The sequence below is a fragment of the Nothobranchius furzeri genome, chromosome 14 (genome assembly GCF_043380555.1).
Source record: "Nothobranchius furzeri strain GRZ-AD chromosome 14, NfurGRZ-RIMD1, whole genome shotgun sequence".
NCBI classification, from domain to species: domain Eukaryota; kingdom Metazoa; phylum Chordata; class Actinopteri; order Cyprinodontiformes; family Nothobranchiidae; genus Nothobranchius; species Nothobranchius furzeri.
In genome coordinates, this window is record NC_091754.1 from 38,977,597 (window position 1) to 39,003,831 (window position 26,235).

A 26,235-nucleotide genomic window follows, 5' to 3' on the forward strand; every position below is an offset into this window, starting at 1 on the left:
CACCTACAAAGTTTAATTACAACAATCAAACGTGACAGAGCCTGGATTTGTATTCTGAACAGTCTAAACATGTTTTAAAAAGACACGTATGACAAAAGTGGCACCTGCTCAGTAAAACCACCAACAGGGTGAAAAATATTAAAATATTGTAGGCAGAGACGGGCTACAACTTCTGGATCCAATTTATATAAATCGTTTTATTGATTATCTTCTTATGAAAGATAGCTTTGACGTACACGAGCGACCGGTACCGGCTGCTGTCACCTGTTGTGAGCAGCTCTCTGCTGTCTGAGGGTAGGCCCCGCCCACAACGCCGCGGCTGCTGTGGCTCCCAGTGTTTTCTTTACTGTGGGAAACGGGTAATAATGGCTCTTTGATGGGAACAGGTTGCCGACCCCTGGTTTAAGTGTTTCAATTTTTTAAATGAATTCGATTAAAAATAAAGGCACCCGGCCCGTGTCCGAGGTAATTACACTGTCGTTGGCCCGAATCCCGGCCCGAGGGCCTAGGTCTTCAGTGCAGGGCTCTAACTGTCTTGGTCAGCTTAGTTACACAAAGCTCTTAGTCAGGAATCTTGGTGTGACCTTTGACCCAGCCCTTACCATGGATTCTCATGTCAGTTCTTGTTAGGGATTTTATCAATAACTCAATACTTGCAGTCGAAGAGAAAAGGAGACGATAAGCAGACAAGTCACCAAACTGCAATCGGGGCAGAGCACGAGGCAACTGCCAAGAGATTCTGATCTGAGAGTTTATGTTATAACATGAGATAAGAAAAGAACAGAGGTGTGTGTGTGTGTGTGTGTGTGTGTGTGTGTGTGTGTGTGTGTGTGTGTGTGTGTGTGTGTGTGTGTGTATGGGAGTGAGGTCACAGAGAGACAGTGCGTGTGTGTATGGGAAGAACAAGAATGTGTGGGTGTGTCTGAGTGTGAGCATGCTTCCAGGCATATAGTAATACATTAGTTAATAGGATTAAAGTAATGAAACATAAAAATTCTGTACAGTTCTCTTGTTGGCTCTTCCTTCTTCCATCTCAGGAACATTGCTAAGCCGAGTCACATCCTGTCTCGCTTTAAACTTGAGACTGTTCTCCACACCTTCATCTCCTCATGCTTAAGTGGTGTGTACACTGTGTGCCTGTTTTACTTGCAGCATTCTGCTCCATCTCAAGCTATACAATTTCCTCATAGAGTGAAGCGAACGAGACGTGTTCTCACGCTGTACGACCCATTACGATACGACCTGGCTGTACGTCTGGTAGCAACACGTCCCACCTTCGAGTCCAAAGACCCGGAGACTGTTGTGGTGTTATCCGGAGACTGTTGTGGTGTTATAGATGTCTTGTTTTTTTAACCTTTATGTGCAAAGAATGAACAAATACAAACTTTTTCATTCATATCTGTTGTCTTTGCTTGCCATAAGAGGACACACAGGGATTTATGGGAGTTGAAGGAGAAAGTGGAAAGAAAGTAAAACATTGTTTAGGGATATTTTTATTTTATTTTATTTTTTTTACATAAGCACAGAAAATAAGCTTTCTTGAAAGTTCTGGTCATTGTGTGCAGAGAAAAGTGTATTGGTATGAAAATAGCTGGGGAGCTAGGTTGGCGCCTCCGCTGTATGAATGATTGGGGTACTTTTGGGTCACAGTTCAGCTTCAATAGTGTGAGACCTTCATGAGGGATGAGCAAAAGATCAAGCATTTGATAATTGTGCAATCGCACATCTGCTGATTGTGAGGTGGTCGTGAGGGGTTAAAGGCCTCTCGCAACACTAAATCATCTCTTCTGCTAAATGAATAAACATAAACAACACCCTTCATACTACTGGATGCACAATGTAGGGCTGAAGGATGCAAATTTTCTAGAAGAAATTGCGATTTCAGTTAGGGTTGCAGGGATTAACTGGTTTGACTAGTAACCACGGTTAACCCCTGTAAATTTCAGCTATATTAGAAATATTCCCACACAGGAGACTTAAGCTGCTTCTGAGGTGGAAATGGAGCAGTCCCGATGGTTGTGGTCACGCTTCAGCTTCTGCGCGTTCAGTTTCACTTTTGTTTTTGTCCGTGTGGTCTATTGTGTTTTTGTCTTTTATAGCCCGCGTTGTAGCCGTTTTTACGGGTTTAACTGCAGATAATAGTCAAACCGGTTAATCCCTACGACCCTACTTTCAGTTCAAATCACGATTTTCTTCAAATCAAAGTTCAACGTATTCATAATTTAGATGTCGGCTCATGTTGGAGCGAGGGCTGTGTGGGGCGTCTTGTTCTGTCTGAAAACGAAGCAGTACAAGTGATAATGCTGCAGGATTTCATAATGTTATCCTTCTCAGCAGCAGCACTGCAGGTGCTCTCCATGTCCAACATGTGCGTAAGCCAGGTCCTTAGTCAACTTAAAGTTGCGCAGAGTTTTCCGCTGTTTTCTTTCATAAATCCCAAAGTTTGCGTGGAAAGTTGCTTACGCAGTTTTCCTGCCACGTTTGTGCGTAAGCAAGCTTGATAAATGAGGTCCCAGGTCTTTAGGACCTTACATGGACAAGCACCATCATACATTGGTGGTCTTCTCAGTGCCTACACTCCCAGCAGGTCCCTGAGGTCCAGTGATTTAATCTGTTCTGGTTTATTTTGGCATTTCAGGTTCTTGCCAAGCTTGGCTCGGGCCTCTCTGGAGAAAAGCCTCTCTAGCTGCTCCATCCAGGACTCACCGGATGCTGCTGAACTCACGCATGATTATTGCTGTAAGTTACACTCATACAGAAACGGTAAACCAAAAATATTCAGTTGATATGAGCAGATTTTAGGGATGATAATAATAATAATAAATGATACAAAGAACTGTTAGGGTTTTACTATGTGAACTCCTTCATTAATTAACGCTGACAAATATATTATTGTGTAATAATGCAATTTTTATTACTTTGAAATTCTGTTACTCAACCTCCGAACTGTTTAAAAACATAGGAACAGACATTCTGCGCACACACACACACACACACACACACACACACACACACACACACACACACACACACACACACACACACACACACACACACATATCAAATATACGAGCGCGCGCACACGCACACGCACACGCACGATGTCCTGATTGAAACATGTTTGGTTCACATGGTTCTGACTGCCATATGCATCGCCAAGAAAACTATCCTCATGAATTGGAAAAATAGAGATACTCTTTGCATTAACCAGTATAGAAATCTTTTGTTAGCTCATATTACACTTGATACAGCCTCTGCTTCCACTTCAAATCAATCTCTTTGGGCTCCTTTGATCGGTTCCATCACATAGAGATGATGGGGGTCATTGGTATTGTCTTGTGGGATGATGTGGGTGATTGGGCGGAGGGTCTGAGTTTGAAGTTAGAGCCCTGCACTGAAGCCCTAGGCCCTCGGGTCGGCCCGGCCCGACGGCCCTCGGGCCAACGACTGTGTCATTACCTCGGACACGGGCCGGGCGCCTTCATTTTTAATCGAATTCTTAAAAAAAAAATTGAAACACTTAAACCAGGGGTCGGCAACCTGTTCCCATCAAAGAGCCATTATTACCCGTTTCCCACAGTAAAGAAAACACTGGGAGCCACAGCAGCCGCGGCGTTGTGGGCGGGGCCTACCCTCAGACAGCAGAGAGCTGCTCACAACAGGTGACAGCAGTCGGTACCGGTCGCTCGTGTATGTCAAAGTTATCTTTCTTAAGACGATGATCAATGAAACAATTTATATAAAATGGATCCAGAAGTTGTAGCCCGTCTCTGCCTACAATATTTTGATATTTTTCACCCTGTTGATGGTTTTACTGAGCAGGTGCCACTTTTGTCATACATTTCTTTTTAAAACATGTTTAGACTGTTCAGAATACAAATCCAGGCTCTGTCACGTTTGATTTTTGTAATTAAACTTTGTAGGTGGGGAAGGTCAGAAAAGGATTCGATCAGTTTGTTTTTTCCCTCATTTACAGTGACGGAGATAACGGCGCAGTGCGCCTGGCTCTGGTGTAAATCAAGTTTAATTTGATCTATTTTCACAAGAAAACAGAACAGTTAAAAGCAGGGCTTGTGTTGACCGGACAGTTCCCATATTTGACCGTTTATTTTGACGGAGAAAGAATAGAAAGAATTACCCCGATGCATGCAGACGAACTGACATTTTATTCGTTTTGCACATCGCAGATGTAGCTAAATCACTCAAGAAAAGATTTCCTTCTGAACATCTCAGCTGGACACTGCTCAGCGCAGCTCGCTGTCAGCGTGTACTACATAAGGTCCACAGCGAGCTGAAGATGTGGAGAGGGGCTTGGAGCGCGTCGCAGAACCAGAGCGCATGCGGGAAGATCCCTCTGACTGAATTCAGTCGGAGGAATCTTCCCTCTGCTCTGAATCTGATGCGGCTCTCTGTGCTTGTAAAATAATGAATGGATATTTAAATAAAATGCTTTATATTTTACTGAATTAATTTTATATCTTTAAGTCAATTCTATGTAAAGATTGTCTGCGTAAACCTGAACAGGCCCAACTCAGTCTTACGGTGAGACCGGGTTGATGGGTCATGCTTGTGCGTAATCATTTGCGCTTCCTGAGCTGAAGAGGATGTGAGATTCTGGGATTCTCCTCAGACGGCTCATGGATGTGTCGCCACATTGGAGACAGGAACAAGCGCTATTCAGCCAAAGTTTCATAATCAGGGAACATTTTCTAAGTGACAAGTCTCTCTGAGCGACAGGGTTTGGAAAACACTCGCTTCAGTGGGAGGAACCTTCCCGCATGTGCTCTGGTTCTGCAACGCGCTCCAAGCCAATCTCCACAACTTCAGCTCGCTGTGCACATGTTATGCGCTGACAGCGAGCTGCGCTGAGCAGTGTCCAGCTCAGATGTTCAGATGGGAATCTTTTCTTGTGTGATTTAGCAACATCTGCGATGTGCGTAGAATAAAATGTCAGTTCGTCTGCATGCGTTGGGGTAATTCTTTCTATTCTTTCTCCGTCAAAATAAACGGTCAAATACGGGAACTATCCGGTCAACACAAGCCCTGCTTTTAACTGTTTTGTTTTCTTGTGAAAATTGTTGGAAAGAGATAAAATTTAACTTGATTAACACCAGAGCCAGTGCGCCGTCATCTCTGTGACGGTAAATGAGGGAAAAACAAATTGATCGCATCCTGCACGTCTTTTAACACATTGGTCAGGATTGACGCACTTTGTTTTCATTTAGTTGGTTAAAAAAAAGTTGGGCTCGGGTCGGGCCAGAGAATCCTGAAAACCTTTTCGGACCGGGCCGGGGCTGGGGCTCCACCCCCTCGGGCCGGGCCGGACACGGGCTCAGATGTTAGGCGCCGTGCAGGGCTCTATTTGGAGTATCCAGAAATTCCCTGGAGGTGGGCTCACTGGGGGTGTGTGGGGCTGGGGGGCAGCTGCCCCGCTCTGGAGGTGCTTGGGTTGCATCTGAGATTGGCAACTGGCAGTTGTGAGTTGGGCCCCTTGGGGGGTCTTGGCGGTGGGCATGGGTTGCTGCCTGGCGGCTGCATCGCCCCTGAGTGGGTCTGAGTAGGGGCCTGGGGGCTCAGGGTGTGGGGGGCGTCCGGCCCCGTGTGGGGATCTGGGCGGAGCCTTGGGGATTGGGTCCTGACATGTATGCGGTCGGGAAGAAGGCGGGAACATGCGGCAGCACCTGGCCCAGGCTCAGGGGCCTCAGGTGGACCTTGGCTCCTCTGAAAAAATAATTCTGTCCCATCACGGGGGAGGGGGAGGTCCAGGAGGGGGAGGACCCAACTTTACCTGGATGTCCTATGTCTTACATATTCTGGAAGTTGTGCAAATACTGCTGGGGTGGGGCTGGGTTGGTGCCCTCGGACTCCGTGAGGCTCTGTGATGCTGATGCTTTGGGCCCTGGCAGGATGGGCTGGGGTCTCCATGCCCTGGGTGGCATTTTGGCAACAGAGGGACCTATTGGGGCCAGTGGGGGAGCTGGCTCCCTGGAGGGCTTAAGTCCAATCAGCCATTCCTCCCCATCCCCACACATTTCTCTCCTCCTGCTCCCTCACATCATCACACAAACATGCACATAGGATCTTGGGGATGGACAAGTCAGGCGGTGCAGGTATGGACCCCATTTCCGCATTCCTGTGGCAACCTGCCCCCCAATTTTATTTGCACCTTAAATACTTCCACCAACGACATTCCACGCAATCACACACTTTGGGCCTTGGGAGTGAGCACATTCAACAGCATTAGGCTGTGGGGGGAAGCGGGGTGGTGTGGTAGCATCAGCTGGCGTAGACCAGACGATGCTACCACTGCCTGCTCACCACAGCCATGGAATACACCTCATCAACACGTACCAACACTGTATTGGAGAAGGCGGAGGGAGACTAGGGGCCTTAGCACTCCCCTGTTGTCGCTTGGCTTCCTGGGGCTGGAGGCTAGGAGGGGGATCTAGCCATTTGGGTGGGGTCTGGGGTGGTGGGCTGCTGTGCTCAGCGTTGGGCGGGGGAGCCTGCTCATCAGCACCCCAGCAAAAAGGGTTGAAATCTGGGAACCGGTAATGGTTGTACCCTCTGTGCAGCAGCAGTACTGGGGCCAGAGTGAATAGGGTGTGTATGGGGAGCATGAGTGGGTGTTTGGTGTGCATTTTTGTAAGTCTTTGGTTGTATGTGCATGTGTGAGCATGAGGGAGGGAGTGTGTGACTGTGTTTGTGTATGACTATATGTCAGGTGGGTCTTGGACTCCTCCCCTCTTCTGGGACTTCTTGTGCTGCTATACATCTTCGTCTCCCCTCCCCCTGCCACATTTGGTGTGGAGTGCGGTGCCTTGGTCTGCCTGAGTGTTCATGGCTCCCGGGTCAGGCTTCCTGGTGGGATCTGGGTCCCTGGGCTCTGTTGGGTCCCCGGCTGGGGTGGTTGCCCTGGGTTGCTGGGTTCTGGGCTCGGTCGGCTTGGGGGTGGGAGGCTGCGGGCGGGCCTGTGGGCTTGCCACTGATATGTCCCGGGACTCTGTCGGCTGCCTGTTGCGGCCCCCCGGGGCAATCCTCTGCGCCTCTCGAGGGGGGCAGGGGCTTTTCTGGTTACAGTCTCCCTGGGGTCCCAGCACTCTGGGGCAGCTCCTGGATCTCTGGGACTTGGAGCTCCTTCCATCTCCTACGCATCCTTGGGGGGCAGATCTTTCGCCCCTCACACTCTCTATTAGACGCTCCTATAGAGAAACCTTACATAAACAAGCGCGTTTACACACACACGTGCTCACATGGTGCTCTCTTAAGTATGGACTTGGGCACGTTCAACACAAGTCTTAAGGCTGTGGTGGGCACTTAATGCACTGTGATTTATTATCGTGTTATTGTTCAGTAGTTTAACAATGTTGATTTTATATTTCCTCATCAGGTTGATGCAGTGATAGCTTGCTCTTGTTGTATTGTTGTGTGTCCCTTTTCTGCAGGTCTAGAAGCAGACTCTTGTTCATCATTGTTTATTTTTGGGGATTTTAAATTATACATATGTCAAGAATTTATTCTGATATTTTACTAATAAAAGTAAACATTAGACTGGACTGGAAACTGATGTTTGCTCCTGGTGTTTCTCAAGGTGGAGTCCATGATGGTGTCCTGACCATTGGTAAAGTCACAACTTCGGTCTACAGCCCTGACCAAAAGATCAAGGTTCCAGATGTCCTCTTCTATGATAATCCCCAGGTGATCAGACACCCCAACACAACTGTGCATTGACTCCTTCTGTCCTAGAAGTGAACCAAAACCACTAAAGTATTGCAGAGGTCATTACTTCAGCTGCGTTTATAGCACCATGCTTCAGGAGCTTATTTATACTCTTGGATCTGGTGTTAGCCGTTACCTCCTGTGGGTCTGTTCTCACAGTTACGCTGATTCCTGCCCCCGTGCCTCCTAAGGTACCTATGCTGCTATGGTAAAAGAATCAAGCCAGCTACATTCCCCACTTTAGGGCCCTCTCACACAGAACTGTAGAAGCCCTAGATGACATAGGGTGTGTCCGAATCCAGGGGTAGGATTCTTGTGAGGACGCATTGTGAGGTCAGTGACATCACAGCGCAGCAGTGAGTACTGTCCGAATTCTAGGAAACACATTCTCACATCATCAAATGCGTCCTTGTTCCACTCAAATTCCCAAGATGTGTCTGGTGTATCCTCACCGGGCAAGGACTTCCCAGCATGCATTGCGTGGCGGCCATTGGATTTTCAACAGGAAGGAGAAACGGGAGAGCAGCAACATTTAAATGTAAGTGTGGTAAAAATAAAAGGCTTAAAGCGGTTCTGTTTATAGGCATTTTTCGTTGGTATATTTGTTTTTTTAGATGACATTTTAGGCAGAAATAACCAAAAACAAGCTTGTATGTCCCGTAATTATTCCCATTTCTGTGTGTTTCTTTAGCGAACTAAGTTTCTTGTCTTTTGTTTTCGGGACAACAGAGCAAAGAAGCTCATTTATTAAGCTTAGAGGTGAAGAGTGAACCTATTTACACGTGACCACAGTAGTTCTTCTTATTTTCTGCCCTGAAAAGTACTTTTTCATTCAGGGTTTAGCACAGTTGACACGTTTTAAACAACAATTAAATTTTCTGTGTTTAGGACTGCAGGTGTCCAGGGTCAGGAGACAGTCACTATTATTATGAAGCTAATGTTATTTAGTTTTTTGTTTCAATGCGTTTATTAAAACCAATACTAACTGGTAAATCACCTGATCATTCATTTTATTGCCACTCTTATTATTAGGGTTCCAAGCCCAACGGACAGGGAACCCTATAACCCTTCTCCGCTAATACTGTATAGGCACAAGAGCCTGAAATTGCCAGGAAAAATCTGACATGGCAGTCTGATAGCAAATCCTGACCGCTACTCAGATTCGAAAATTTGGACCCCGAGTCGCCTAGGTGGCGCTATTGTGGAGGTGAAGGCGTTTCAGCTACTAGCTCCCAAACCGTAGGTCATAGTGAAAAACTTTATATGTACATGAATCTTGGATGATTCTGCATCTTTTTTTTATTGGTCATGCCCATTTCTGCCTAACCTGATTTTTTGCTAGATCGCAAAAAACGCAAAACTTAGTTTTAATCAGCTATTCGTCATTTTTCGTCGAATCAACTTCAAGCATTATACATATGATCTATGGATGAAGCTAAGTTGTTGTCACGAAGAAAAATGCGGAATTATTGAAAATTGGGCTAATGACACCATGTCAAATTCAGTGCGCTAGCTAGCACATGTGATAATTGATGATATCTTCACCATTTTTCAAGATAAAATGATGAGACTCTAGACCCTTCCAAAGTATGGGTGGTAAGCCCTATCTATGCAATTTTGTTTGGATTCACCAATAGGGAGCGCTAAAGAGTCAAAAAGTTTGTTTCAGCAAAACGGCTTGATGGATTTTCACAGAACTTGGCAGATATGTTTATCATCAGACCCCTAAGCTATATTTCGAAAATGATTAAAAAGTGGGCATGGCTTATAGGCTTTTAAAAAATTTTCGCCCTTTTACTCATGAAAAATATATATTCTGTACAGAAAGTTTCAAATTGTATCAGTCATAGTGACATCTACAATCACAGAATTTTTTTTTGAATTTTGTCCTATAGGTGGCACTGTTGTAGCCAAAAAATGTTTTTGGCATGTTTCTCCTCAATTTTTTAGTAAAAAAAAACCAAATGATCTCATCATGTATGGTCATTGAGTCAGTCAAATTTAGATGAGTATTTTAAAATTTTTTTAAACTTATGCAAATTAGTAGAAATTTGCATAGTAAGTCAAACATACTTTCGTTAACTCCTCCCGGCCGTCAAACATAATCAAATCAAAACATGGCCTGACAAGAGAGGAGGAGCGGCTGACCAAACGATATGAACGAATTTTTGATAATTCGCTTATTTTTCGAAATATGACTTTTTAAAATATTTTTTTATTGGAATGAAAAAGTTGTTTTTTTAGCATAACTTCAAAAGATTTTGACATTTTTCAAAGCTGTTCATAACCCTCATACCTAAGGTCAATTCAAGTGTATGTCTTGATTTTCAACTTGATTCAATAATAGGGGGCGCTATAAATAGGAAGAAATTATACTGCTGAACCGGCTAAATGGATCTGCACGAAACTTAGTGGTTGTCATCATTATAGAGTCTTAAGACTACGTTATCAATATGGTAATGATTGATTAATGTGGGCGTGGTTTATGATCATTTAAAATTTCAAATTTGAAAAATTTCCTAAAAATCATTATTTGCATGTAAGAGGCTAAGATTTTCAGGTTGTGTTAACTGGGTAGCCTTGAGCTTATGTCACGAAAATTGCGCTCCACGAAGAGGTTTGCGCTTTATATTTACGAAAATACATGTTTAGGCTAGCAATTGTAGCGCAAATTCTGTTATCACAATATTCTTGAAATTTGCCACAAAGTCCACTCTTAGGTGTTTTATGAAACACATAAAATGTCGTCTTAATTTGAGCTCCCCCTTGTGTTTAATTGTAGGACTTATTTTTGTTTACAGCCACTAATGCAAATATTATTTTATTGTAAGAAAAGTTTAACATTTATGATCCCAACAAAAATATAAGCACAATTCTCATCACAGAGGTAATCTTTGAATATTTTGAGATTTCTGTACAAAAGCATAGATTTTTAATGGATTTTTTTACTTATTGCCAGTTTTTCTGTACAGTTGGACAAAAAAGTAAATCATTTTTTTAGAAAGTTTTTTAGGTATACAATAAATATAAACCATTTACAACATTCCAAATGTACCTTTGGCGATCTGAGATTTTCCTACTAATTTTAGAAAGTAGCACTATTTTTTTATGAATATTTTAATTTTGTCTGTGACCCTTATAGTTATATTTACCAATTTTTCTTCAAAAAAGCTTTGGATCTACTGATTTAAAAACAGCAGCATATTATTCTGCATGTTAACTTTGCCAAGTGAGAATATTTTGGTAATTTTATGATGATTTATGTATTTTTCAGGATTTTTTAAAACATTTGGTCAGTAAATCACTAAATGAATCTCATAGTTTTTGTTGAAAATCTAATAAATCTAGAGACATTCTCAAGTATTTATGTTATTTGTAATATTCTGTTGATGTATAGATTATAGTTTGTTATTCTTTAGATCAAATATAGATTTTATAATGAAGTTTTTGTTTCGGTCAGTTTAATTGTACATTTCAATATATTTATTTTTTTGAAAAAGCATTTAATTTAGAATCAATAATATGATAACACCTGATTTCTCATGACTTCACTCATTAAATGTTCACGTTCTTTAAACAGGAAATGGTGGAATTCCATTGTAATCATGATTGAGAAGTCAGCCATGCCTGTGAAAGATACGTGTATAGGCTGTGCAAGAGGTTTAGTGACGTATCCTGAGTGATACTTTCACTGCGCCGGCTGAAGTGAGCTGACGGGGCGCCGGCTGGAGAACGTGTTTTTGGGGCGGGACTGCGTGAGGAATGGCGAAGGTGAGGGCGTGGCCGGGTGGGCGACTGGCGCTGGATGGCTTGGAACTCGTTGATAACTGCTTGCAGTTCTAGTTTAATGTTGTTTTTGAACATGTCACATGAACAGAACATGGTAAGATAGTAGGGGCACAAGATTACCTTTAATATGTGACAATTATTTATTGATCAGAACAACTATGGACCAGTTATGTACAGGACAGAGCACCGCTGACCACCTCCAAAACAGCCTCTCACCATCTGCAGCATCTTCCTCCAGGGCCACAACTTCACCAGCACTCAGGCAGATGTGCAGAATAGTGCATGCTGACCTGTAATAGAGGGGAAGAGTTTTTTTATTATTAAATTAAAAACAAACATATTACCTGCAGTAGATTTGTTCTGTTGAAAGAAAACAGGGAATAATAATATAAAAAACTACAGAAGATTTACATTTTTAGAAGGGATCTCAGCATTATTAGACTTAAGCTGAATAAACAAATGCACACTGAGAACACTTGAGTGCTCTTTTATCAACTTTAAGTTCGTTTTTAATACTTTAGACTCTTAATGCTCAATAAGAAGTTCTAAGATCCAATTAATACTAGAAAATGTCCTACTGCATTCAGCATTTTAAATGTATTTGATTATATTAATTATCTACATTTTCATACTCTGTAGTAATGTTTACATTTAACTACCAGTTCTGTAGCTTAAAACATACATGAAACTATTGAAAGTTAACATGTAATTCCTGAAAGCTTGTAGACTAAACAAAACTACTTTACCTGGAAATGGTTGTCTCTAAGTCTTAAGAACAAACGGTGGTGAAGGAGGTGAAGCTGCTGTGGCTCCTTAAACATCCCTGCTAGAGCTTTTGCTAGCTTTGCATGTTAGCTGCCATCATGGTTATTTTATTATTTATTATTTATTCTTTATTTAACCAGGAACGTCCCATCGAGACCTCATTTTTAAGGTAGTCCTGGCCAAGAGGCAGCTAAAGTTACAGTTACAAATGTTTCAGTTACACAGACATGTTATGTACAAAATTACTGAAGGCAGTTACAACACAGGGAATCTGTCTCAATGGCCCTCAGTCTGGTTTTAAATGTATTCAAGGAGATAAACTTGGTTAATTTCCAGTTTACCTGCAGCCTGTTTCATGCAGAAGGAGCAGAGGTAATGAAAGCCCTTTTGGCCAGTTCGGTGTGAGTAAATACAACACAAAGTGTGCTGGTGGTGGTCGGAGGGTCCGGTGGCGCCTGTGCTCGGCAGCCTCGCCTCTCATCTCCACCAGTGTATGAATGTGTGTGTGAATGGATGAATGATACACTGTAGTGTAAAGCGCTTTTGAGTCCTTACTCTGAGAGGCGCTATACAAGTGCGGGTCAAAGTGACAGCTGATCGTTTGTCTGTGAGAAGTTACGCTTTTCTGTAAGATGAAGTTACAGATGTAGGTGGGTAGTAATCCAAGCATGACCTTATAAATAAAAGTGTACCAATGTCCCGACCTCCTGGTGGACAAAGAAGACCATCCCACTGGAGAATACAATTCACAATGATGGGTCAGTGGTCCACAGTCAGTAATAAACTTCAGCGAGGCACGATAAACCACATCAGTCTTACCAAGACACTGTGCTGAGGCATTCATATACAAAAGGTCTCCATAACCCAGAATAGACAGAAATGTTGCAGTAACTAGTCGTTTTTTTAATTTATTTTTTATTTTTTTGGCCTCACAGGAAAAACACAGTTTATTTAGAAAAAGAAACCCGTCTGAGTTTCTACACAAGATTATCTATATGGGGCTTGAAGGAGAGGGAGTCATGGAGCCAGATATAAGGTATTTGTATGTGTGGACCACCTCTATGATGTTTCCCTCAAGAGTGGTCACTGGGGGCATCCTTAGAGTTCTTAGCTTAGTCTTGTCAGCACTGAGGACCAATTTTAACTGCAGAAGTGTTTGTTGGACCTCATTAAAATCTTTCTGTAAGAACATAACAGCTTTAGTGGGGGATGTTCCAAAACAGTAAATGATTGTGTCATCAGCGTAAAAGTGCAAATTAGCTTCCGACACATTTTGTCCTTTGTTACTAATACACCTAATGAACCAGAGGGGTCCCAAAACTGAACCCTGTGGTACTCCCTTGTGGACACTCAAAAACTCAGAGGACAACCCATCACATTCAGCACACTGAGTTCTGTCCTTCAAGTAGTCTGTGAACCATGAGATGAAATGTTCAGACAATCCCAAACAAAGAAGCTTTTGTTTAAAACAGCATGGTCTTCAGGGTCAAAGGTGTTTGCCAGATCAATAAAAGGTGAAGCACAGTACTGCTTTTTATCCAGAGCAACACGTATGTCGTTGATCAGCTTTGTAGCTGCAGTGATGGTGCTGTGCTGCTTTCTGAAACCTGATTGGTGACTTGAGAGAGAGTCTTTAATCGTTCACTTACAGGGTCTCTAGAAGCTTCACCAGGACACACAGATTAGACATTGGTCTGTAATTAGTTAATAGAGCTGGGTCACCATCTTTTAGTAAGGAGACACAAAAGCAGAATTCCTAACTGACGGTTTTTGTTTGTTTTTGATAGGAAGGTTCAAAAGAGGCTCTGCTATGAAAGCAAAAGGACCAGGCTAAGTTATAAGGTTATGTGTGTGTTCTGTTTGTGTCTACAGCACATGATGGTGATGGAGGATATGTTGAAGGACTTTTTGTTAGGAGAACACCTCCTCTTGGTGGGAAACCAGGTAAGAAAATCTTCATTCCTCAGGTTTTTGTTGTGATTTACATCTTTTCTCACTAGCCTGCCCTGTCTACAGAAGATTGGTTAGAGTTGTCCCCTTACAGGAGCGTGGACCTGTCGGTGTCTCCTGCTTTTGCTGCAGTAAAGTAGGGCACCCACTTCTGCTTTGTTTTAACACAGGGAAAATGTTCAAAGTCATCCTAAAGTCACCCTCAATCTCACTGCTGCCATCAGGACATGTGAAAGACTCCCTCAGCCACACACGAAAAACAAAATTAATACTAAAAGGTTTAAATATCTGGGAATTTGGATGTCCCTAAATTACAAGGATCTTTATAAATATAATTTTTTGCCCCTCATAGATCGATTGAAACAAGATGTTAGAGTCTGGGACATGCTACCCCTCTCTTTAAGTGGTAGAATAAACATTGTTAAGATGTCCTTTTTGCCAAGAATTCCCTATCTGTTCCAAAACATTCCTATTTACTTGACAGCATTTTTTTTCCAATCTGTTGACAATATAATTTCTGTGTTCATCTGTGCTCCGTATAAGAAGGGCCAAAGCCACCTCCACCTCCTGAGGAGGCTGAGGTCTTTCAGAGTTACTTATCATCTGCCAAAATCCTTTTATCACTCTGTGATGTCTTGTGTTACTTTCTTTTAAATATGAATATATAGTTCTCCTCTTTCTTCTTTTGAGCATAACAGTTGTAGTTATCATTACACATGTTGATATCTTGTTATTATTGCTGTTATTACATTATATTAACACACACACACACACACACACACACACACACACACACACACACACACACACAGCACACAAACACACACACACACACACACACATATATATATATATATATATATATATATATATATATATATATATATATATATATTAGTTAGTTTTTGTATTTTGTAGTAAATTTTCACCATTTTTTTTCCAGTTCAGATGAAGTTATTGTTAATAAATTTTGCTCCAATGGGACTAAAGTACTTCCTCTGTAAGTCAAATGTCCGTTTTAACGCAGGCATCAGAGCATCGCCTCCCAACGCGCAGGGGCTCATCACCTTCTGTCTTTTCCGAGGACTGCATCTTGTCGGTCATTATCACGTGACAGCGACTATTCTATGAAAGGCATAAAAAGTCACTACAGAGCAGTGAAGTCGACTAGTTGATACAACCTCTAGCGCAGAGCTCTGATCGTTGACGCGCTCCAGACAGATGTGTTCTGAGCATGGTCGCAGTAACATTCTCAAAGTGTCGCCACCTCAAAAACAAATTTAACACGCGATCGTTCATGTTTAGCTCATATCCTTTTATGTTTTCTGTCTTTTATTTGTGCCTGATGTGTTTCGCTGCTGTGGAGCGGAGCGCATCACCTGTTTGTCCTCCGGTGACGCACCTCACTGATGTGGCCGGTGCGCACTCCGCTGTTTTAGCGGTCGGTAGATCTTTTAGAACTGCAGTTCAAAGGTAACTCATGAGGTGAATATATATGAACCCAGGTAGCAGTTTCTCTTTAGGATTGAGAGGAGAAGCAGGAAGATAATAAACAGGCAGGACAGAAAAATAGTCAAATAAAAACAAGTTAGTTTTTGTACCTGGTGGTTGCAACAAACAGACACCATTGAAGGTAATCAGAAGTGAGGAACAGAAAATGAAATAATTATTTTAATGTTTAGAGCAGCAGGAACTCTGAGAGGCTGCAGGCGCATCAGTGAGTTTGCGGCCGCTGCGTGGGGGGAGGGGGGAGAGCTGAAGCAGGGGAGGGGGGAGAGGGATGAAGCAGCTGGGGAAGAGTAAAGATGCTGAAAGTACCGTTCTTAGAAGAAATGTTAACTTAGTACATGTGGGCACAATTTTAATTACTTGTCAACTTGTTTCTCCAACGTTAAGACTGCTGCACAAAAGAAAAAGACTGCTGCTCGCGTGGGCCCCCTAGTGGCTGCGAGCCCCTAGGCCTGTGCCCAGTTTGCTCGTATTATAATCCGGACTTGACTGAGTCCACTGATCTCAGGCTCAGGGGGAGAGAGGTCCAGAGTCTGGGGGCCACAGCAGCAAATGATCTGTCACCTTTGACCTTTAGCCTGGTGCTGCACAACCAGTAGGCTTTGATCACTGGACCTCAGGGACCTGGTGGGCGTGTAGAACATTATTAGAGTAGAACACAAAGAACATGTTTTTATGGCATGATTATGTATGTTACATACATTAATATTATACCGTGAATAATGTGTTGACTCTTGATTTGGAGAAAATTGAGAGTTGAACTGAAATCGTAATTTCTCCTAGAAAAAGTGCAATTGAATCTTGTCCTAAAATGGTTCAGCCCTGGTGCATAGTGCTGTTAACGGTGTAGTGATGAATATAGATTTGGTTTCAGATTCCCTCCTTGTTTGCTGCTAAGTGTGATACAAAGAAAACTTAGTGTGACGATGGTATTGTTCTTCTTCGTGTGAACCCGACAAAAGCTATTCTGAGAATAATTTGGATTTCCGCTCCAACGGCCTCCTGTTGGTTGTTTGTTTCTCCAGGGTGTGGGTAAAAACAAAATAGTGGATCGGTTTCTGCACCTTCTCAACAGGCCAAGGGAGTACCTGCAGCTCCACAGGTGAGTAAAGGTCATGTGATCATCAAAGACTCAGAAATACAACTAAATCTTGTCTCACAGTTTCCACTGGATGAAGTTGGTTCAGTTTGTACTTTGTCGCTCTATCAGACGTCTGAACCTCTCTCAGTATTTCTATTGTTGCTTAAGTGAGGAGAAAGAAAGTCTTGAGCTTCATGGTTCCTCATTGCCAGAGATGAGATGTGCTTTATCGGTCCCAGAACTGGGAAGCAACTGGGCAGCAGCAGCACACAAAACAACAGATAAATAGATACTCTACATAACCTAAAATATTAGATATCTAATTATTATATAACTGTTGTGGTGGTGATTCTCGACTAGCTTTACTTTAGCCAGTGTGGAGCTGGACAGACAAAGGTAGGGACTCCCTGGCCTGAGCACCCTGACTGTTGTGAAGAGTCCCATATTTTTGTCACTCGTGTCAGAGCTTAAAAATCATATGTTGTTTTGATGCATCCTGTAACTGGGATGGCTACAGATAATAACTCACCATTCAGTGTTACAGGTAACTAGATCAGCTATGTGTATCAGTGTCTTAGAAAAGATGTGATGGCTGGGATCAGAAACTCATCTGGCTGAATTACGGATGTTGAATTAGTTATCAAATAAATGACAACCCATCCGATGCCAGTGTGAAGAGCCTACGTTAGCAGCAGTGGAGTAGGAGTACATGGGAGATCCTGCCGGCAGCAAAGTTGGCTCGACACAGATGGTGACTTGTTAGATTCAAAGGTCATAGGCCCCTCAAATCTGCACAGCGGGTCAGTGAGACACTCCCCTGGGTGACTAGCTGAAAGCTGGTGGGTTGTTTTGTTTCTGATGCAGCTTTGCAGGTTAAAACAAATAATGTACTAATTGGTGACCTCTGACCATGCCTTTCCAACGCTACATAGGACCTATTATTAAAAAACACTTTCATTTTAGCCATCACAGCTCAAACTGACTCATGACAGACGGTACCGCTGGCTAACGCCTTGCACATAACTTTAGGTCACGAGGTCAAACAATAATTTCTGATAGGGCAATGGCGACTGGAGAGATGCTCCAATCACTGTTTCGCTGCAGCCAGGTTCCTCTCAGGTAAGGGTGGGATGGCTTGTTAGTACTAAAATAGCATACATGTGTTTACTATGTCTGGTCTGATTAACCTCAAAAAGAAAAAAACATGAATCCCAAAAGAATCGATCAGTTCCTATTTTTACCATTTAAACTTCTTCCCTACATGTTGAGATCACTGGGCAGTTGTGAAAGACCTGAACAGAAGTTTGCTTGTGGTTTGTTAACAGTGTCACCTCTCTTCTGTTTGTTCCTCCAGAGACACAACGGTCCAGACTCTAACCCTGCAGCCCTCGCTGAGGGACGGCGTTATTGTGTACGAAGACTCTCCTCTGGTCAGTCTGAATGGTTGCACCTGCTCTTAGAGCCAGAAGAGATGTTTTCAGATCAGACAAATCAGCACAGACAACTGATTTTCTGGAAACTTGAGTCTTCTACTTTGGCAGCCTGTGTGAGATGTATCATCAGGAGCATGTGTCCATGGGAACGTCCTAAATGTGGTTTGTAAGAACAAATATACAACAGTGTCTATGAATGTTTGGTGAATGAGGGCCCTGGACACTACACTGCTCATTAGGGACAACAGTAGTCATAAGGATGCCAGAGAATGCTGCTGTTGTGTCCTTGGGCAAGACATTTAACCTGCCTTGGCTGCTGGTGGTGGTCGGAGGAACCTGCGGCGTCCGTGTTTGGCAGACCTCGCCTCTGTCAATGCGTCCCAGGCCAGCTGCGTCTACATTATAGCTCGTCCTCATCAGTGTGTGAATGGGTTGTGGAACCTGAAGAAGGTGCTATACAAATAAAGGCCATTTACCATTAGAATGGACCAGGCCCTGGATATACAGGGACCTCATTCATCAGTTGTACTTATGCGCAGATCTGTGCACAATTGGTGCGTAGGAACTGATAAAAGCACTGTGCTATTCATCCTTTTGTACTGGTGCTTGGAAATGTTCCAAATATAAGAAAATCTCACCATGGGTACGAGCAGCATCTAGTGGTAGAACGGGAGAAACACTATACTGAAGTTCTCAGTTGTCCATGCATGTTCCTCATCCACAGATTATTTGACTTGATAAATAATCACCAGCCACCTCCAGGTTTTCACCATGTTACTAAACAAAGAGTTAATGTGGTGTTTAGGTCTTCAGCACATCTACACATGCTGTGTTTGTGTGTTCAGGTGAAAGCCGTGAAGCTGGGACATGTCCTTGTGGTGGACGAGGCCGACAAAGCTCCCACTAATGTCACCTGCATCCTCAAAGCCCTGGTGGAGAGCGGAGAGATGATCTTGGCTGATGGTCGCAGGATCGTCTCAGGTACATCTCTCTGACCCTACTGTGCACTGGAAGCATCAGCGGCGTGGAACGGCAGCAAAATGGCTCTGCGATAGTCAGACGCGTCCCAGAAGCCGCTAAAGATAGGATCGGGTTCTGTTTTTGCCGCGAGCCGTTTCCGAGATGCGTGAATTGCTGCAGCTAGCATAGGGCTAGACAGGAAATCGCACACGCTTTCAGTGTAAAATCACCGGTCATTTTCTAAATGACTGCAGCGATATTTCATATATATGAAGCTTACGTGTGACCCAACAGCTTGTTTACTCGCAGCATCATTCCAGAAGTGCAGTGGCGTGTTTTCATGGTTTTGATCCTGGCAGTGGAGAGAGCAACATCATACATGACATCAAACAGCGATGATGAGATTTTCTTTGTTTTGGCTTAATGGCAGAATGCATAAACAAACCGTAACTATTGGAGTCTCAAACGGTCGTGTAAGCTTGTGAGGAGGTCGGTGGAAGTCTGGAGGGATTTTGTGAACCTGCGAGCCAAGCGAGAAGCACAACAGAGAAGCCGCTTTGCTGCTGAGACTCTCCTGGCGTGCACTCCAGTGCAAGTGAACCATTCCTGTCACGTTGCAGGTTAGGAGGAGGTTGTTAGGACCCAAGATGCAGATTGCCCCAGATGACACGAGGCAGGAGCGGTTTAAAAGTTAATCCTTTTATTTAGGATGATGAACGAAAAAAAAATCCAAAAAGGGCAGCAGGTGTGTGGAGAGAGAACCAGGTGAAAGCAATTAACTAATCAGCGAGGAAACTAACATGACCTAACCCCCGCTTTCCACGGGAGCCGTCAGCAGCACGTTACTGCAGCAGCACGTCATAGCTGCTGATAGGAACCGCTGTGGTCAGCAGAACCTTTTCCACTGGAGCCGTCAGCAGCGCGAGTCGGCCGCATCTCAGGAGCAGCATGTCGCGGCCTTTACGCGCCGGTTCTATTTTCTACGCGCGACGCCTCTGAAACGGGTCAAGTTCGACATTTTTGGGGAAGGAAAGACAGGAAATCGAACGCGGAAATGGAGAGAAGCTACCGAGATTTTCAGAATAAAGAACGTACTGCTTTCCGGTTGCTTTACTTTTAAAAAAGGTTACTAACTGTGCATCCCCAGGGGCAGATTTAGCAATTTGGGGGCCCAAGGCGAACACAGACATGGGGCCCCTTACACTAAATTTTCGACAATCTTACCTTTAACTGGATTTGCGAAACTCTACCCTCTTCTGACATGAGTTATTTTCCCTTTTTATTAGTACTCCTGCTTTCTTTTTTCTGTCAGCGCTCCTGTGCTTTAGCCTTAGTTATTTTTTTTCTATTTTCCATTTTGGTCTGTTTTCCTCCCTTTAAACATTTTCCATTGTCTTTCTTTTCTGCTTCCTTTTGATGTTTACATCGAAAAACAACGTCACTTTCAGAAGTGAAGATAAAAGCTTTTATGAAGCGAGCTGCTTCTTTCTCTTATTGGAGCCACTAGGATAACTTCATGTCACGCTTAATGTTTTGACTATCGCTTTGAGTTTGTTACGAATGCTCCCGCCTCTCTTCATATTCTTTTTTTATGGTCTTATGGCACTTGGCAAACAACAATTTGGTGCATTACCGCCACCAACTGGATTGGAGTGGAATGACTACCAATCACTTCCTGTTTGTGCATCGCAGTCTTAATAACCCTCTTATGACCATAATTATAACAGGGCCGCCTGATATTTTTTTTTAATCTCATGGCTGTAAAATTGTAATAAAAAGTGCAAAGTGTGTGTAACTCTTCTCCTTTTTTCAGAACAACCTCAGCTTTCAGTGTATGGTTTGTATTTCCAAACCACTATAACATTTCACAAAAAGAAACGTGAAGCCACTTCTCCTCCAGCTTCACTGGCCGCCAGTCAACTTCAGGGTTCATTTCTAGATCCTGGTTCTGGTCTATAGGGCCTTACATGGACAAGCACCATCATACATTGGTGATCTTCTTAGTCCCTACACCCCCAGCAGGTCCCTGAGGTCCGGTGACCAAAGCCTACTGGTTGTGCAGCACCAGGCTAAAGACCAAAGGTGACAGATCATCTGCTGCTGTGGCCCCCAGACTCTGGACCTCTCTCCCCCTGAGATCAGTGGACTCAGTGGTCTCCTTTAAAAAGCAGCTGAAGACTCACTTGTTCAAGCTGGCTTTTGTATGACCTTCTTCACCACTCTCTCTTTATTCTGCTCTCCCCACCTATTCCACCTTCCTCACTGATTTCCCTCTTTCCTATTCACTCTCTCTCTTTCTTAACATTTTTTCTTTTAAATCCCAATTGCCTATTTTTGCTCATTTTAAATATATTTTTAAACATTTTCTAAATGCTTTTTTATATTTATATTTTTGTTTTTGTGAAGCGCCTCGTGATTTTTATCTTGACAGGCGCTATAGAAATGATATTTTCTTCTTCTTCTTCTATTTAGAATGTATTTCTATTACAGCCTTTAAAAAATCAGCTTAAAATTGAAAAAAGCAAAAAACGGATTTGAATTTTTTACAGTTATTACTGAACAGGAACTTCAAAATGACTGGGCAAACAATTTAAACTTTGAACTGAAATGTATCTATTCTTAAAAAAGTTTGAACCGGTATCTTTTTTAGCAGTTTTTTAGACCATTTATTTTTGTAAACTTTCAGACGTTTTTATTTGATGTGGTAGACCTTGAAGCAGCTTCTCTCCAGCAGCAGGCAGAGTCCTGCACACCTCACACTGCCATGGGGTGCTTCTCTGGCACACCGTGCACTGCTTTACAGAAAACTTTTGTTTTAGCAAAAATAATTATTTATTGTGAAAAGATAAATAATGCTGGAATGAAGCTGAATCTTACAATTAGTAAATAGTTGAGGGTTGTTCAAATAAAAAAATAAAAAATAAAGACTGAACAAACGTTCATATCCTGGTTCACTGGAGATCTGTCCTTCTTCATGGTCACTGTCTTCAGATATAAGCCTTCTGGGACACCTAATGGATCGTGTTGATTTTCTTTGAGGCATTTCCATAATTTCATGCTGGCTTTTTATGCTGATTAGCTTCCCCGTTCCGTTATCCGCTTTCACCGCGGCGCTGTGCTCCGTTTCAATCAGGCTGTACAGCAGGATTTCCCCTCGTAGCGATATTTCCATAACTCCGATTGCTTCATGCTATAGATCGTTGGAAAGCTGCTTTTATGTACTTTTAGGAATCGTTGGAATTTCCTGGATCTGATCAGCCATTCAAAAGTTATAAAGCATTTTGGATGACAAACTCAGCACGTCTCTTAATCTGTGTTGTGATTCGGTGCGCTCAAGACAGGGAATCCCGGTGGCTACCGTAATGTATTGTATATGCACGGAAAGCCCCGTTTTTAATCTTTTCAGCACTTTTGGAATTTTACAGATATCTTGAACGGTTCAGGAATTATGGTAATGAGAAGTGCGCATGTCCAATCCCGTCTGCGGCCACAGGTTGGTAATAAGAATATTGTGGCATTAACAGAGGGGTGCTGGCGGTCAGGGCTAGGGGGCCCCCCAACACAAGGGGGCCCCAGGCGGCTGCCTACCTATGCCTAATGGTAAAACCGCCTCTGTGCGTCCCTGTGAGAAGTTATCACCTAGCTAGCGGTCTCCTTTGTTTTTCAGGTCCGTATTGGCGATTATAAAACGGACAGAACATAAAACACAAACCATGTTGTAATTTTCTCCTGCTTGTTGTTGTCGTGCTCGGTCGGTGACAGCTGCTCCCCTGCTGCTTCGCGTCTCGTGGGAAGGGCCAAGCAGCAGCTTACGCGAGCAAGACGTGCTGCTGCAGTAACGTGCTGCTGACGGCTCCCGTGGAAACCGGGGGTAAGAGTAAAGAGTAAAAAACCTAAAGATGAGCCAGCAAAATAAACTAATATTCTAGGTGGAAGGGAAACTACAAAAACATGTGGAAAAAACACTCTAAAGAGACTAATAAAATGAGAAGCTGAACCTGTAAAAAACTGCAGAGGGGTGACTGGGGGAGACTGAAGGAACACAGGACCTGGGACGGAATAACTGGAGGGCTGAAGACCAGGGGACACATGAGGAACACAAAGAGACACATAAGGGGGATTCTTAGGGGGGAATGGAGCACACAAGGAGACACATGAGGGAGACGCAGACACAGACCATGACAGTTCCATGCTGCTGATGCTTTCCGTGTGCAGCCGGGTTAGACAGGTCCACTAGATGGAACTGTGGAGGCTCTGAGGCCATTGACGTATTCTAAAGCCTTTTCTGACTGGTACCAGGTGGCCTCAGATCCTATCTACATCCAGAGGAATGTTAACAGAACCTGGCCTTAGGTTTTAATGGAAGCATTTGTTCTACAGATCCAGGTGAGGCTGAGGGGAGACCCGGTACCATCTGCATGCACCCAGACTTCAGGATGCTGGTCCTTGCTAACAGACCCGGGTTCCCCTTCCTTGGAAATGACTTCTTTGGATCATTAGGTACACGCACACGCACACGCACACACACACACACACACACACACACACACACACACACACACACACACACACACACACACACACACACACACACGCACAACATCCCATTTATTGCAGGCGTTGTGTCCTTGGGCTAGACTCCTAACCTGCCTGAGATCGTGGATACAAGCAGCCTAAATGAGTTTTCTCCACGGGGCGGCTGGGCTCTCCCTTACAGATAGAGTGAGAAGCTTGGTCGTTGAGGCAAACTCGGAGTAGATCTGCTGCTGCTCCACACTGAGAGGAGCCATTTGAGGTGGCTTGGACATCTAGTTAGGATTCCTCACGGACGCTTCCCTTGTGAGGTTTTACGGGCACGTCAAACCAAGAGGAGACCAAAGGTAGACTCCGGACACGCTAGAGGGACTATGGCTCTTGGCTGGCCCGGGAATACCTTGGAATTCCCCCTGAAGAGCTGGCCCAAGTGGCTGGGGAGAGGAAAGTCTGGGCCTCCCTGCAACCCGACTCCGGAAAAGCAGAAGAGAATGATGGATCGATGATAGTGTTGGTTTTAATCCAGCGTTTTCTGCTGTGAACTCTCTAACCGGTGACTTCTGTGTGTTCTAAGGAGCTATATTTAGCTGCCGGGCTGTGGACAACCCAAAGCCTCAGGCTGAGCTGGCCATGCTGAAGCAGTACGGACCGGATGTTCCTGATGCCACGCTGCACAAACTGGTGGCTGCGTTTGGAGAGCTGAGGTCCATGGCTGATCAGGGAACCATCTACTACCCCTACTCCACCAGAGAAGTGGTCAACATTGTCAAACACCTCCAGGTAACCAACCCCCACCCAACCCTCACCTCCCGGGAATCTCCACCCACACCTGCAAGAGACACAAAGCATCTAACCGCCGGATCAAAGCCTACATAAACATAAACTAGAGGCTCACAGTTCATCTGGTTTAACTAGGCGGTGTAATAATAATAATAATGCATTGAACTTATATAGCGCTTTTCTAGACACCCAAAGACGCTTTTCACACTCACATTCACACACTGCTAGTGATGGTAAGCTACTTGTAGCCACAGCCGCCCTGGGACGGTCTGACAGAGGCGAGGCTGCCATGTGGCGCTGTCGGCCCCTCTGACCACCACTAACACAGGCAAGTTGGGTGAAGTGTCTTGCCCAAGGACACAACAGCAGGATACCCCTGGCGGGAGCTGGAATCGAACCCATGACTCTCCGATCATGAGGCAACCCGCTCTACCACCTGAGCTACTGCTGCCCCTGGTGTACAGCCCTTATTAGTCTTGGCATCTAACATAGATGTAACGACCTCTAGAGAACCTTCACAATAAGAGCCCTGCCTAAATCAGATTACACTCATAGTGTTTGGATGCTGCTGCAGTGATGTCTAGTGACATAGCCAGACTAAATGCTGGGAGCATGATGCTTTTATCCTGCTGAACATTATCAGTCTGTTATACAAGAACGTGGTTGTGCTTGGTGAGGAGCTCCATGGTAATGTGAGAGAGTAAAATAATTAAAGATAAGACTTTATTGGTCCCACGGAGGGGAAATGTGTGCGTTACCACATCCCAGGACAGGTGGCAAAGGAGTACAAACATGACCAAGAATGCAAAAATAAAATAAGAAAAAACACTTTATACCACACTAGTTCCTATCTAGACACATACACGTTAAGCTTTGTACAGCCTGACACCAGTAATGCTGCTGGTTCTACTGGTTCCAGTTGGTCAGAGAGCAGCTGTGATAAATAATCATGGTCCTGAATTTAATTTCATTTAAATTCTATCCACCAAATTTGCTTTTCAGGCAGTCTATAACTGTAATGCTGCAGTGGGCAATGTGGTAAAAATACATCACAAATAGGGATGTCCCCATCCGATCACATACTTCCTGATCCGGACTCGGATACTGGGTTCAAATTACAGGAGAGCAACTTGGATTTCCTTAAAGGTTGTCAGGCTCCCCTGATGCACTTAACTTACAAACCCAGAAGGAGCACAAAAGAGATCCAGTTTCTACCTTTATTATATTATTTATATGGACTCAGCGTAGCGGGGATTCTTCTGGGCAGAGATGCAGAGAGCAGCAGGCAGACCGCTGATTATTCATGAACTACAGCTGCGTTCTGCACACGGCCACAGTAAGTTTCTAAGTGGCGTCACCAAAAAATATATAATTAACTCACAGTCATTCGTGTCCGTTCATTTTCTCTCTGGTAAGTTCTGTCTGTATTTGAGCATGACGTGCGGATGCGCTCGCACTGCAGCGCTCGTCATTGGCGCAGCCGGGCAGCGCGGCGCGCACTCCGCTTTTTTAGCAGTCAATAGATCAATTTGATCTGCTAGTTAAAAAGTTACTTGTGAGGTGAAAAAGAAGGAAGCAGGCAGGGGTTTTTCTGGAGGTCTGGGAGATGCAGGAAGATCAGAGACAGACAGGACAGGAAGACAGGAAAATAAAAACCAAGAAAACAAAACAAAGTTCTTAAAAAATAAAATGTAGGTAGATTTATCCCACTACACG

The 26,235-nt window shown here is 43.8% G+C and overlaps 1 protein-coding gene across 1 annotated transcript in view; it reads left to right on the forward strand.

Annotated features, from left to right (window-relative positions):
• Window positions 1-26,235, forward strand: part of vwa8 (von Willebrand factor A domain containing 8) — a 132,688-nt gene that overhangs the window by 42,546 nt on the left and 63,907 nt on the right. Inside the window, exons 18-25 of the mRNA XM_054746534.2 lie at window positions 2,639-2,739; window positions 7,592-7,698; window positions 14,146-14,217; window positions 16,758-16,834; window positions 18,168-18,243; window positions 19,092-19,227; window positions 23,587-23,706; window positions 24,314-24,519. Coding sequence (XP_054602509.1) covers window positions 2,639-2,739; window positions 7,592-7,698; window positions 14,146-14,217; window positions 16,758-16,834; window positions 18,168-18,243; window positions 19,092-19,227; window positions 23,587-23,706; window positions 24,314-24,519 — 895 coding nt within the window. The remainder of the gene's footprint in view (window positions 1-2,638; window positions 2,740-7,591; window positions 7,699-14,145; window positions 14,218-16,757; window positions 16,835-18,167; window positions 18,244-19,091; window positions 19,228-23,586; window positions 23,707-24,313; window positions 24,520-26,235) is intronic.